This window comes from Triturus cristatus, chromosome 7, assembly GCF_964204655.1.
Source record: "Triturus cristatus chromosome 7, aTriCri1.1, whole genome shotgun sequence".
In the NCBI taxonomy this organism is placed as follows: Eukaryota; Metazoa; Chordata; class Amphibia; order Caudata; family Salamandridae; genus Triturus; species Triturus cristatus.
This window is the reverse complement of record NC_140590.1, coordinates 956,867,858-956,880,843: the sequence shown is the minus strand read 5'-3', so window position 1 is coordinate 956,880,843 and position 12,986 is coordinate 956,867,858. Positions and strand designations below refer to the sequence as shown.

At 45.2% G+C, this 12,986-nt stretch overlaps 1 protein-coding gene across 1 annotated transcript in view; it reads right to left on the bottom strand.

The window, feature by feature from the left end:
- The window catches only part of TXNDC15 (thioredoxin domain containing 15), a 109,615-nt gene that overhangs the window by 67,386 nt on the left and 29,243 nt on the right, over window positions 1-12,986 (bottom strand). The window contains exon 2 of the mRNA XM_085617990.1: window positions 8,319-8,815. Coding sequence (XP_085474116.1) covers window positions 8,319-8,815 — 497 coding nt within the window. The remainder of the gene's footprint in view (window positions 1-8,318; window positions 8,816-12,986) is intronic.

The following is a 12,986-nucleotide window of genomic DNA, read 5'->3' as shown; positions in this document are numbered from 1 at the left end:
CAGGGACAGCTACGGAGGGGGGATGCCCAGATCATTCAGGCGTTCGCTTCCTACTTCCGGGAATTTTATAAAGCCAGTGAATTAGGCGAATCAGAAGAGCTCAGGGCTTATTTACTTACTATCCAAACCCCGATCTTAGTGGACGAAGACAGGGATGCCCTCGAAGCCGACATATCGGCCACTGAAATTAGGGAGGCAATAAACAGACTTCGACCAGGGAAATCCCCGGGGCCCAATGGACTCCCAGCTGAATTCTTCAAAAGGGGTGCTGATTTGTTGACGCCCCATCTCTTAGAACTCTTTAGGGCCGCAGCCCAGGAGGGTACACTCCCCCTTGACCTGCGACTGGCCACGATAGTACCTATAAACAAACAAGGCAGGCGCGTCATATAGACCAATCTCCCTCCTGAATGTGGAGGCTAAGTTGTTAGCGACGATCTTGGCCTTCCGCCTGCGCCAGGTGATTTCCAGCCTGGTACGCCAGGACCAGACTGGATTCCTGCCAGATAGGGCGACTAGGCAAAATTTAAGACGGACTCATAACTGGATTATGGAGGTGAAGGGGCGGGAAGATCCGCATATGTTCCTGTCTCTTGACGCTGAAAAAGCGTTCGATGCGGTACATTGGCCCTTTCTGGAGGCGGCTCTGACCAAATTAGGCGTTGGCCCTAACTTTAGGAAATGGGTGGGACTTCTATATGAAGACCCCAGAGCCCGGGTTAAGGTAAACGGGATTCTATCAGAAGACTTTCCTATTAGGAGGGGGACTCGGCAGGGGGGCCCCCGGTCTCCACTGCTATTTGCCCTCACTATTGAAATAGTGGCCTGTGAGGTCCGGCAGGCGGAGGAGATACGAGGTTTTCAGATATCGCAGACCGACACACAGGAAGTAAAAATATCGCTGTACGCGGATGATATTCTGTTATATGTAGCGCAACCGGCCACCACAGTCCCCGCACTGTTCAGGCTCCTTGATCGGTATGGCTCCTTTTAGGGGGTAAACGATAAATTGGCATAAATCAACCCTATATAGCCCGCGACGGGAGGTGGAGTGGCCCCCTCTGCCTGGCGACGTACAGGTCACCCAGACGGGATTCACGTATCTGGGGATCTACCTGACGACAGATAGACACCGGTCCTATCAAAAAAACATCCAACGAGTGATTAGGAATTTTGCGGACGATGCCCTTAGGTGGAAGACCTTGCCCCTCACGATACTAGGCCGCGCCACAATGTTTAAAATGCTAACATTGCCGCGCTTCCTCTATGCCCAACAGAATTAATATTTCCCCCTCCCCAGACAGACATTTAAAGTGATCAGTGCGGAAATGCGCTCTTTGCTGTGGGTGGGAAAACAACCAAGAACAGCCCTGGACACACTCCAGAGAAATCAGTATGATGGAGGGATTTCCTTGCCAGATGTGGAGGCATATTATTGGGCTGAACATCTGGCACTGATAAACGAGTGGCTACACGCGTCAGCGGACCACCCGACATATAGACTGGAAAGGGACACAATGGCGCGCCGCACCAGCCTACATTATTTGTATGGGGGCCCGGGAAAACGGAGGTTACTCTCGGCCACGCAGATAACCATAGAGGTCTGGGAAAAGTCAACGAGGAAGGGCACGTAAACCAACAAAGCAGATGCCGATATGGAATTGCCCATGGCTGAAAGAGCTCCACAAACTCAGGGGGTTTGAAGGCTGGGATAATATCGGGATCTCCACATTAGGAGACCTGGTGGCAAAAGGGAAGCTTAAACCTTATGGGACCTTGGTGGAAGAGTATGGGCTGCGCCCCACTCAGCTCTTCAAATATGCGCAGCTGCGCCACGCCTGGAGGGCAGAGGCGACACTCTCCTCTCCCTTGCCAGAATATGCTCCACTGGAGGGTCGCCTGTTGCAAGAACGGGTACCCAATAAGCTAGTATCCCTGACATACAAAACCATGAATAACAACACCCCGGACAGACTAGGGAAACTGAGAGCAGCCTGGGAGTAGGACTTGGGCGAGATGGACACACTAAATTTGGAAAGCAGCCCTGATGCATCACAGAGAAGTCGCGATTAAATCCCGCCTACGACTCATTCAGTATAAAATATTGCACAGGGTCGACTATGACAGGGTTAGGCTTCATCATATGGGTCGAGCCAGTGACCCCAGTTGCCTTCGGTGTGGACACCCGCGGGGGGCCTTCTATCATATTATCTGGGACTGCCCAATTATCCATACGTACTGGACACAAATACTAGGAAAATTAAGCAAGGTGCTTGAGGTAAAGCTCTCTGTAGAACCAAAATTCGTCTTATTAGGGATAACTGCTGATGTGGCTCTGAGCCGCCCACACCTGAGCTTTGCGATGCTAGCCCTGGTGGTGGCGAAAAGAGACATGGCACGCGCGTGGGGAGCGCCATTACCGCCCCTATTGGGGGACTGGAGGAGGGGGGATGGATATGTATATGGCGGCGGAGAGAGTTACCTAAAAAGCAAGAGGCTGTCCCTGGAAATTTCGTAGAGTATGGGGAAAGTGGAGAAGGTATCATGGGCTTGATGGAGGTCTGGGACCAGATTGATGCACTGGGAGTCCTTCTGCCCAAGACTTTGTTCCAAGCGGCCAGAGGGCGGCCCAGGGGCCCTAGACCTAGTAGACTCATGTGTGGTGGGAAGAGACTGGATTTAGATGGGCAGCGGCTCACAGTGCGGTCATTGTGGATGATGGATGGGGGGGTGGGGGGGCATCTGGGACTGCGGATAATCACCTGTGACTTGTTAATTGTGTCAATGTTGGTCAAAATGCAAATAAAAACATTGTTTTTTTAAAAATATCTCGGTATCAATATCCATCGCAACAAGTAAAAGGTCCTTCAACCGAATTATGGTCCAGCTGTGAGTAAATTAACAACACAAATCGAAAAAAGGATAAAATTGCCGCTGTTGTTGGCCGGTCGCCTGGCCATCTTTAAAATGGTCATCCTTCCTGGATTTATTTCTCAATATTCCCATCCCCCTCACTAACGCTTTCTTTGTCACGTTACGAGGTCTTTTGTTGAGATTAATATGGGCGGGTCACAAATCGGAGGTTGGTAGGCGAGCGCTAGTCCTTCCGTACGCAAAGGGCGGCTTTGGTGTGCCACATTTTTGCATTTATTACCTGGTCGGCAAGTGTCAATACGCATATTATTTGTACCACAGAGACGCTTGCCATTGTTATGACAGTGTTGACCGGAATTTGGTGGGAGATACACCACTGAATGCCATCCATCCCACGGGCTATCAGGACATACAGCCACTTTCCACTACCTGTTGGGCATGGCACCGTTTAATGTGCCTTCTGGGAAAGGGGTGGATACTCCTTCTTACCGCTGGCTCCCCCCAATGGCAGAAATCATTGTCAAGCATACTCTGAATTGCTATGGATTGCACGCTACTGGAGATCTGTTCCCGGGAGGCCATGCTATCGCTTGGGCAGAACACACACGCTTTGTCATTGCAATGCCACTCAACAGCTTCATTTTGCATCGTATCCAGAGTGCCCTACGCTACGTGAACCAGATACCCTCGTGTCCCATTGCCCCTTACAACTTCACCCCATCACTCTTCTTATAGAGGATGACAACGGTGAGCACTTGGTCTCCAGGTTGTATCACGCATGTCTAGACGTGTTCCCTACCACGGACGACAGACAGCGGAAGGGAGAGGGGGGTGGGGGGGAAGAGGATCTGTAGCACCCTTTGCCGGACTCCGTTTGGTATTACTGCTGCCTCCAAACCAAATTAGTCTCCCCAATCCATCATAAAATGCTGCATTTTAAATTTCTCAAATGCGCCTATGTGACAGGACATGTTCCAAATGTAGTGCCGGGAACGCGGACTATTTTCATCGAGTGTGGACGTGCCCACATATCAACAGTTTTTGATTCAACATCTTTGTATGACTGTCTCAGATGCTGGAGGTGTTGTGGCAGTACTGGGATATGTACATGGCATCCCAAAGGGGTCCCACGCAGATTGCCACAATTACACTTTTGCTGGCGAAGCAGGAGATTGCGCTGTGCTGGGGCAGCAGTCACTGCCACACAGGGGCTTAAAAGCCTCATATTTTGTGATACAACTAGTGAGCTTTATGCCCTGATGCAACCACCCACATCTCGCCCACGTAATATCTGGCAACCCCTCCACACTTACCTGCAATGCACAGGTGCATCCTCGCAGGATTGACTCCCCAGGGCCTATGCCCCCATGTCATGTACGCATTACAAACGATGTTACGATTTGTATGCACTCTGACCCATGCCGCTTTCCTCCCCTCTAGATCCACTGAGGTCGCAGCAGACCGACTCACCATATGGCAATGACTGCCAGGAGTGCCGGTTGGGCACTATTCACAGATACTGATTCAGACAATGTGTAACATGTCTCCTCACTATGCCAGCAGAATAATCATGTGACTTACTGTTCCTTATAGATGCTTTAACCGCAAACTGTCCAACTGTCACTGAACGTGGTGGTGTTTTATGTAACTGAAAATGATAAATACATTTTGTTTTTAAACATTTGCATCAAGCAAGAAACATCTTTTACCTTGCACCCATTAAAAACTGAAGTAATCCTATGCCAACAGAATAAGGTTTTGCTTACTGATTTTTACAATAACTAGAGCAAGATAATTTATTTATCACCATAACTCCCAAATAGCCATATGTTTTTACGATCAAGACATTAATGGTGAAAATACCAATTCTACGAAGTTAAAATTCCATGAGTCCCCATGATCATTATCTTAATTATTCTTTTCATTAAACAACAAGTTATGTTTATTAGCATGTATGGCTGATCATTTATCTTTGGAATTCCACTAGAGTTAGCGCCATTAGGACCAAATAATCTGCATACTACAGAGTGGATATTTTTGGTTGACCTAGTTTTAGACCAAAAAGAGGAGAATGCTTTTATAAAGTTTGGAAAATCACACATAGAGAGAAAAGTAAAAGGTGCCAAAAAGCATCCTTGTTTCAGGCCGTTTTGAATGGGAATTCTAAAAGAAAATTAATTTGTTGAACCCATAAGTACACTGACCTGGTGTTAGAAAGAGGGTTTATTATTGGTGGTAATAGGTGATCCGGGCTATCTAAATATTTTTAATTTATGCCATAATTTGGCACAATCCACCCAACTGAAAGCATTACAAAAATCTAACGGCCTAACTCCTATAGCAGTCAACCTCGAAGCTGGGGAACCGGGTTTGAGTCTCGGCAGGGATGCTCAACATACTGTGATTCTGGGCAAATCACATAATCTCCCAGTGCCTAACAAAAAATTATTGTGTCAGTCTGTAACGTAACTGGTGCTCATGTAAGGCACTACATCTACAAAAACCACATATTTTCGTTTTTTTCCCCATTTTCATATTTTTCGCATAGAATTTGTAGGCAAAAGGCATGGTTGATAGTGGAACAAAGAGAGAGAAACCCCACTTACCATGCAGTCGCAGTGCACAGAAATTGTTAATGAGTGCAATTATATGAAGAGTTCCCTTCATAGTAAGTAATTAGATTTGTCTTGTACTATTTTCGGTTCTACCTTATCTTGTGTAAGTAACCTGATATATATATATATATATAACTCTTAAATACATGCTCCAGCTATCACAAGTTGTCTTTTCGTTAAATCTTTACCCAGGGGTTTTGCTACAATAAACAAAAAATCTTGTAAATGTTGCAGTAATGGCTTTTCGCATAAAAGGCAAATATCTAGCCTATTGGTTTTCTCCTTCAAGTCCATTTGGGTGTTTTAAAAAACTTTTCTTCTTAATGGTTTGAATGTCATTATTAGGGATCTGAAAATTAGTAAATGAACAATGCAGAATTGTAAGAAGATCCAATACAAGTACCAAAAAAATGGAGAAGGAATCAGGATTAATCGTGCGGAGTTGATAGAACTAACTATTGATTGGATAAGCAGACTTTTTCGTTCTTCTCCAGAGTTACCATTTAACACTGGTATATTTTTAGAACGATAATTGTAAATAGGTTTAGGGAGCCATTTATCAAAAGACTTACATGTTGCTTTTCACAGAGATGGACTATTGTGAATCACTCCATTCTGTTGGCACTATTTTACAGTTAGTTACAAATGTACTTCCTGCATATGCAATAAAAATATAATCATTGAACATCAACCCCTACTTTTTCATATGACATTGCCAGTTTTGAAAATCTCCAAATTCACCATTTACGAGGACTAATTTTTATTTCAAAGCCCACGATAGCAAGTCAGTCGCTCATTTAGCACTATGTTTACTGGAAAGAGATGGAGGAGGAAGAACCCAGGCAATATCCAAGTCTGACACTTTGGTTAAACTGAAATTTGGTAATATGAGCATTAAAATCGCCAACTATAATGAGAAAAGCAATTGGGTTGATGTCACAAAGAATAATTAATTCTCCCAACAATTTTGCTAATTCCGTATTAATATTACTCATGAGCAGACATGTAATTTAGTAACAATTTTACATTGGACCAATTAATATCCGATCAGTAATATACAAAGATACCCATTGGCATGGCCTTTAGGTGATGCTGAAACTCATTGTGTCAAAGCAAAACATTTCACCAACCATGTTTCTTTAAACAGATTAATGAGGAACCAGAAAAAATATTACTTAAGCCTTCCATATTCAGAACATATTCCAGCCCATCTATGTTCCAATTCACAGGATACCAATTTCCATTAGGGACACTTTGGTGAAATATGTGATAGAGAGGATGATGATAAAAGCAATATGTATTACGCACAGCTACTCCAAGGAGTTTCCCGGCGCGTTGCCTCGGCAGAGAAAAGGTGACACCATTTGCCATTAGTCCTGCACAAAAAAACAGGTTTTGAGTTTTTTTTTTTTTTTTAACATTGCAACATTATTCACAGTGCACAAGTCCAGAGGTAGGTGATTCCGTGCTACTGAGCCTAAGTAGGTGAGAGACCTTCCTCCTGTTCTAGCTCCTCTAATTCTGGGAGTCACGGCTAATAATTTATTACAAGACCTCAGATTTCTGGAAGAAGCGTAGAACTTGAACCTGGTTCTAGGGTAAAGTGCCACGGTCTGGTAGAGAGCACCGTGCACTAAAACAAGGGCCTTTAACATGAGAAGTTGAAATCTGTGTTCTAACTGGCAAGTTCAGCAGAACAGGAGCTGCCGCATTTTGGACAACTTGAAGCCGGTTCCTTAGATGTTCCAGTAGCCCAAAGTAAAGGGAATTTCCGTAGTCCAACCTGGTGGTTATTAGAGCCTGAATAACAGTTTTTTTGCCAAGGACAGTAAGTGTAAAAACTTAAAGGAGCGCAATATACCGAAGCAGGTGCCTACCACTACCGTGATTTGAGGCTTAAAGGACTGGCAATCATCAAATTTGACCCTTAGATTTCATTTTTAACTGTGCCACCCTGCTGGCCTGAAGGGGTGCATCTTCATGTCAGACACGTTGCCAAAATTCTGGAAGAATATTGCGAGAGAAAAAATAGAATTTCTGTTTTTTCCACCCATGACAAGTTATTATCTTACCACTAACGCATACATGTATTATTATGTTCAATTTCCTCTAATTTTGTAAGCCCACATTTTGAATTACATTCAAATTGGCAGAATGTGATTTTATATGAAATGGGAGGTGATGCTGAGACATGGGACATTTATGATCTTTTAAACAAATCTTAGATGGATGAGTAAATGTTAGCTATTCTTTCAAATTTCTAAACATTCTCAATAGCAAGTAGTTGTGGACCTTCCAGCGTGGAGACAAATGCATACTAGCAGTAAACATTCACAAACTCTCATGTTTATGGGTATCCATAAACCTATTGCATGTAACTTATGACTCTGAAAATGGCTGCCGATATACACTTATCACACAGGAACAAACAGGTCTTCAAGCTAGCAAAAAAAGTGGCACGCCCCCAAAACTGGTGGGGGGTGTAGTGATAATGGTTTCTCCATTTCCTTATGAATAAAAGAAAGAAGCTGTTAAACAGTGCAAATACGGTGATGCATTACGTTTATTGAAGCAAGTTAATATTTATGCAAGTCTCCTACTGCACAGTTGCACCAGTCACAAATAATCAGGACTACTGCGGTTGAATTATTGATAAAATTAAAGAAAGGAGGATATTTGCTCAGCTGCCCTGCTTTTCCTGTGCACTCCTTCCTCACTGTATCAATTTATTTCCTCAATGCATCACAAAATGGAAAGTATTATACATTTAGTACACTTAGAAATGCTCCTAGCGTGCATGGAAAGATAAACAAACATAAAGAAACTTACTTGTGAAACATTTAGTATCTGTAATGTGAAGGTGTCTATGCCTGTAATGTTTCTCTCTTCACAGTTGACTTTTGGGCTTTTGGCACTTTCTGTGGTGTTCGATTCCTCGGTTTTTGCAGAGCTCGCCTGCGAGGATTCAGGTAGTGGATCAGCAATCATGGAGTTTTCTTCTCCTTGATCACCTGCAGCAAGTTTATCGGTAGTACTGATGCTCTCGGGGGCTCTGCATTCACCCCCTTCAATTATGGCTTCACAGGTGCCCTCCTCAGACTCATTCTCATACACATTTCTGGAACCTTCAGGGATCATGGAGAGCGGCAAGTGATACGGACTGTCAAACTCTGTGCCAAGCATTGCATCCGCCATTTCGGCAGTATTGTACTGGAGGGTCTTGGAAGGCGGACTGTCATCATCCCTGTTACCAGATTCTTTGTCCAGGTTGCGAGAGACCTCTATTTCAACATGTTTTTCAGGTGTTGAATCATAACTTTCATGTCCTGCAAAAGTAAGACGAAAACAGCATTTGAGATTTAACATTCTCTATTGCTACAGATTATAAGACATAACAATAGCCACTGAAGAAATGTTTTTTATTTTTGCTTAAGGAAGTAATTCTAAGAGGCTTTAGAACCTTTAGGGCCTGGCCTTAGAGATTCTGAAGACCCATTTCAGGTCCAATATGTTTTGATTGCCACTATTAAAAGGTTTGATAGCCCACAAGATCCGATTTTGTGGAGTGACATTCCCAGATAGCATCTATATGTCAAATACATTTTCAGGGGGTTGTTTCACCCTTAAGGAAAAACAAACTCCGCACCAGGTATAGATGAAACAGAAAATGCATGGAGAGGACTTTTTCATAAAGTTGATCGATAATATGGTTTATTTCAGAAATGTCTTCCTTTAAACATACATACAGGTCACTAATACATACATGACGGACAGTAAAATGTTTTCTATGGAAAAGATTAACAAAAATATAACTGAAAAGAGCCTTAACAGTTGCACCTTTAAACAAGTAAAAAAATCTTTGGACTGTTCCCGCCCTTTTAAATTCAAAATAATATACTTGCAATTAACTTGCTTCAGCTTCACACCAGGGGATATCACATGAAATTGCGGGCATAACTCTTCCATTACTGACCAGGTGAGAACTATAAATCTCGCAGTACAAAACTGCACTATACTGATCTCAGTATTTTAGTGCAACAGTAAAGAATGCAATAAATAATGGTGAAAACCACATAATGCTTTGTACCAGGGGAAAATTAACCAAAAGTGTTGTAGATCATCTTGGATACAGGAGCTGATTGGTGCATTATTAGAGACAAATTGTGTAATAAAATAAATAAAAAACAAGATTGCAAAAGCAAAATGCTCAATCTGTTTTTGAGCTACAGCTGTTCCAGGAAGTGAACATTTTAATGCAACTAGTTGTCAGAGCCTGGGAGTAGTTCCACAGACATGTAGTTAGGGCCCATACAGGATTTAAAGATTAAGTTAACCTCCGCACCATCTCTATATCTGCAGTAGTTTTCTTGTATTTAAGGTTTGTTTTCTTATGGAGGTCAGATCTAAAGAAACATGGCTTAGTCCAAACCACTCTCCCTACTACTAGAGCTTTATCTCAGCATATGTGGCAAAACTTTTTATATGGCAAAATACTTTAATTGATACTGTAGAGCCCTTTTGACCAGGCCAAGCACATCGCATCATCAATAGACGAACCTCAGGGACTCTTCATCTTCCATTTTGCAATCAACAATGGTTCTTTATTGTGATAGTTTCCAAATCATTAATGAAAATCTTGAAGAAAAAAAGTTGCAACTGCTAGGCAGCCTTCCCTAATCCCGTTCGGTGCACTGAACTAGCTAGTGGAATCACATTGGGATCTATAATGCGGTGCAGAGGTTTCTCATTAAACAGGTTTGTATTCAATCAGCCGAACACAGAAAGATGAATGAGTCGATCTTGCTGAGATTGGAACATACAACCTACAGATCACAACAATGAGCTTATCTATCTTGCCAGCATACTTCTTTACTGTACTGTACATTAAAAGAGTTCAACCCATCAAGGTGGGTCGGCAGCCAGATGACCGGGACTTCCTAAAAAAAAAATCTTACCTACTCCCTCTAGAAGCTAGATAGGTCAATAATTATGAGGAAGCATCCCATTTTAGTTTTCAAGACAGGAAATAAGATTGCAGTCAACAGTTGAACTTGTCCTGTCATGATGACTATATTGAACACATTAGCAATGGGCAATAAACCACATTCAGCCATTAGTTAAAGTTGTTGGAGAAAAAGAGTTTTGGAACATAACTTTATATGGTTACAAGTATACCTTTAAAGACAAGGGTTAGCTATTCCACACACAACATGATCTGTCATCTCAAGGGACTTTAGATGATGATTTCAAGAAGAGACTAGGCAACCTGTTTAGTATTTTTGACAAAACAATATTTGGTCTAACAAACACAATGGTCTATGCAATAAGATATCTCAATGCCAAGGCCTATATATTTTAATATTTTCCTGTTTACATTAGGTGTAAATAATGGATACTAAGCAGCCATAATGACCACACTATTTCCGTTTACACACTGGTAAGAACATGCAGCTACTGCTAGGGAAAGCCTGGTGGTAAGAATCAAATCATAGTTGAGCTAAATAAAGGGCAAACATTTTCTTGGGAGGGACACAGCTGGTAACCCTGTGAAAGACGTGCTATATACCTCAAGAAGGCAAGGTTTCAAAGTTGATAAGGCGTTGTCACTTACTTACAGAAACTGATACAACTAGGCTAAAGCCATCTTAAAGGTAATATGTAAAACAGGTTCATGACAGAGATCAGGTTGTTTCAATAAATTATAAGAGACATACACAAACAAATTACCACATTCTCTGCAATTCCGTTTAAAATGATTTCTGCGGGGGAGGAGCCAAGATGGCGACCGGAGCAGACGCTTGAGCGCCCGGCTCCGTCGGTCCGTGGCCTCGGACTACTATCCTGATGCCCATCCTCGCCGATTTTCGAGGTGCAACGTGTGCGAAGACGCGCTGACCGTGCTGCCGCTTTCCCGGAGTCTCAGCCCGCCCGGATGCCCGAGTTCTGGGTGCTTTTGTCCGCGGCACTGAAATCCTGCGCCATTACGGCCTTTGCTGGCCCCCTGGAAGCTCCGCAGTTACCGGCCCAGCGAGCGCTAACCTGAGCCCCGCGGTCCCGATCTCCCCTCGCACCACGGATCGCTGCCGGAGGAGCCCGGAGAGGGACGGCCGGACACCTTCTGCACCCTGTGCCGGACGGGCTGGAGCTGTGGGGTGGGCCCCGGTGCGGCGGGTCTCCTGCCCCGCTCTGATGACCGCGCAGTGGGATGCTGCTGCCCCCTTCACCTATTGCCCGGCCAGCGGCGAAGGGAACCTGCGAGAAGAGAAGCGACTGTCGGCCGTTCCCGTTGCGGCGTAGACCTGAGGGGAATTGACTCCTTGCCACGACTCCCCCCCCCCCCGGCCATTGCAACGTATAGCGGCAAAGCATGGCGCTGAGTGCCTGCTCGAGGCTGGGGGGTGCTACTCCGGTCTCGCCCGCTGCCCACTTCGCCCTCCCTCTTACGGACACCAGCTCCACGGTGCCATCCCGGATTGCTGCCGCTGTGGGGGCCCAGCCTCCGCCGACATGCGGCTCCGTTCTGGCTGCCCTGCGGGACCTCCAACTACAGATGTGCACTGGCCTGCAAGCGCTGAGTGAGCGGCTTGACCCCATACTGTCGGCTGCGGGTCGTGAGCGCACTGTTTGTCATCTACAGGGCGTGGGTCTCCCGGTGCTTTTGTCCACTTGCGGGGACGCAACGGCGGTGTATGACTGTGCTACACTGATGCCTTCACCTGGCGCTCCCGGCGCCCAGGGTACACCGCTCTACACCTCAACTGCGGATACTTTGTCCCCCTGGTCATGGCTGCCTGCTTCATTGTTGCCTGCCTCACCGCGTCCGCTGGACTATCCTGTTGAGCGATACCTAACGGCGTCGAGGAACCGTCCGCGGTGGTCCACGGCTTACTTTTTGTGGAACTCCTGTACCTTAATTGCCAGGTTTGGATTTTATGTGGTGCAAAGAGGGACCTCAACCGATGGTCGGCGGCCATTTCGTGATCCTACTTCACCATCCTTTCACGAGCGGCCATCTTGTCTTTGTCTGCCCGGGACACGGGGCCTTCATGCAGGGGCTGGTTTAATCCCAAGCCCGCGATCGGGCCAGGGCTAGACTGACTTCTATTGCCAGGGTTTATGGACGGGCTGGCCTGGGACTGGAACTGTATGTATGTTTTGCGCGCACTCATCGCGACTTGTATCCATTCGCTTACACTGTGGTGCCGTGGTATCTTCGCATGCCGTTTTTTGGAGTAGTGGGCTCCCAGTGTGTGGGGGCCATGACTGGCTGATGGTTCGGGGCGCTCTGGTGTCCCGTGGGCTCCTCCCCACCTTCTTTTCTGTTTTCTTATTTTCTTTACTCTATTCCCACTTTCTCTCTTCTCTATATTTCGGGTTCATTGGGCGACAGGCACTATGTCGGGGGGGGGGTAGGCCGTAGCCTCCGCATTGGTGTAGGGTGGGGGGGTAATACTCTGTTCTTAATTAGTTCTATGGGCCTTTTTTCTTCTATGTCGC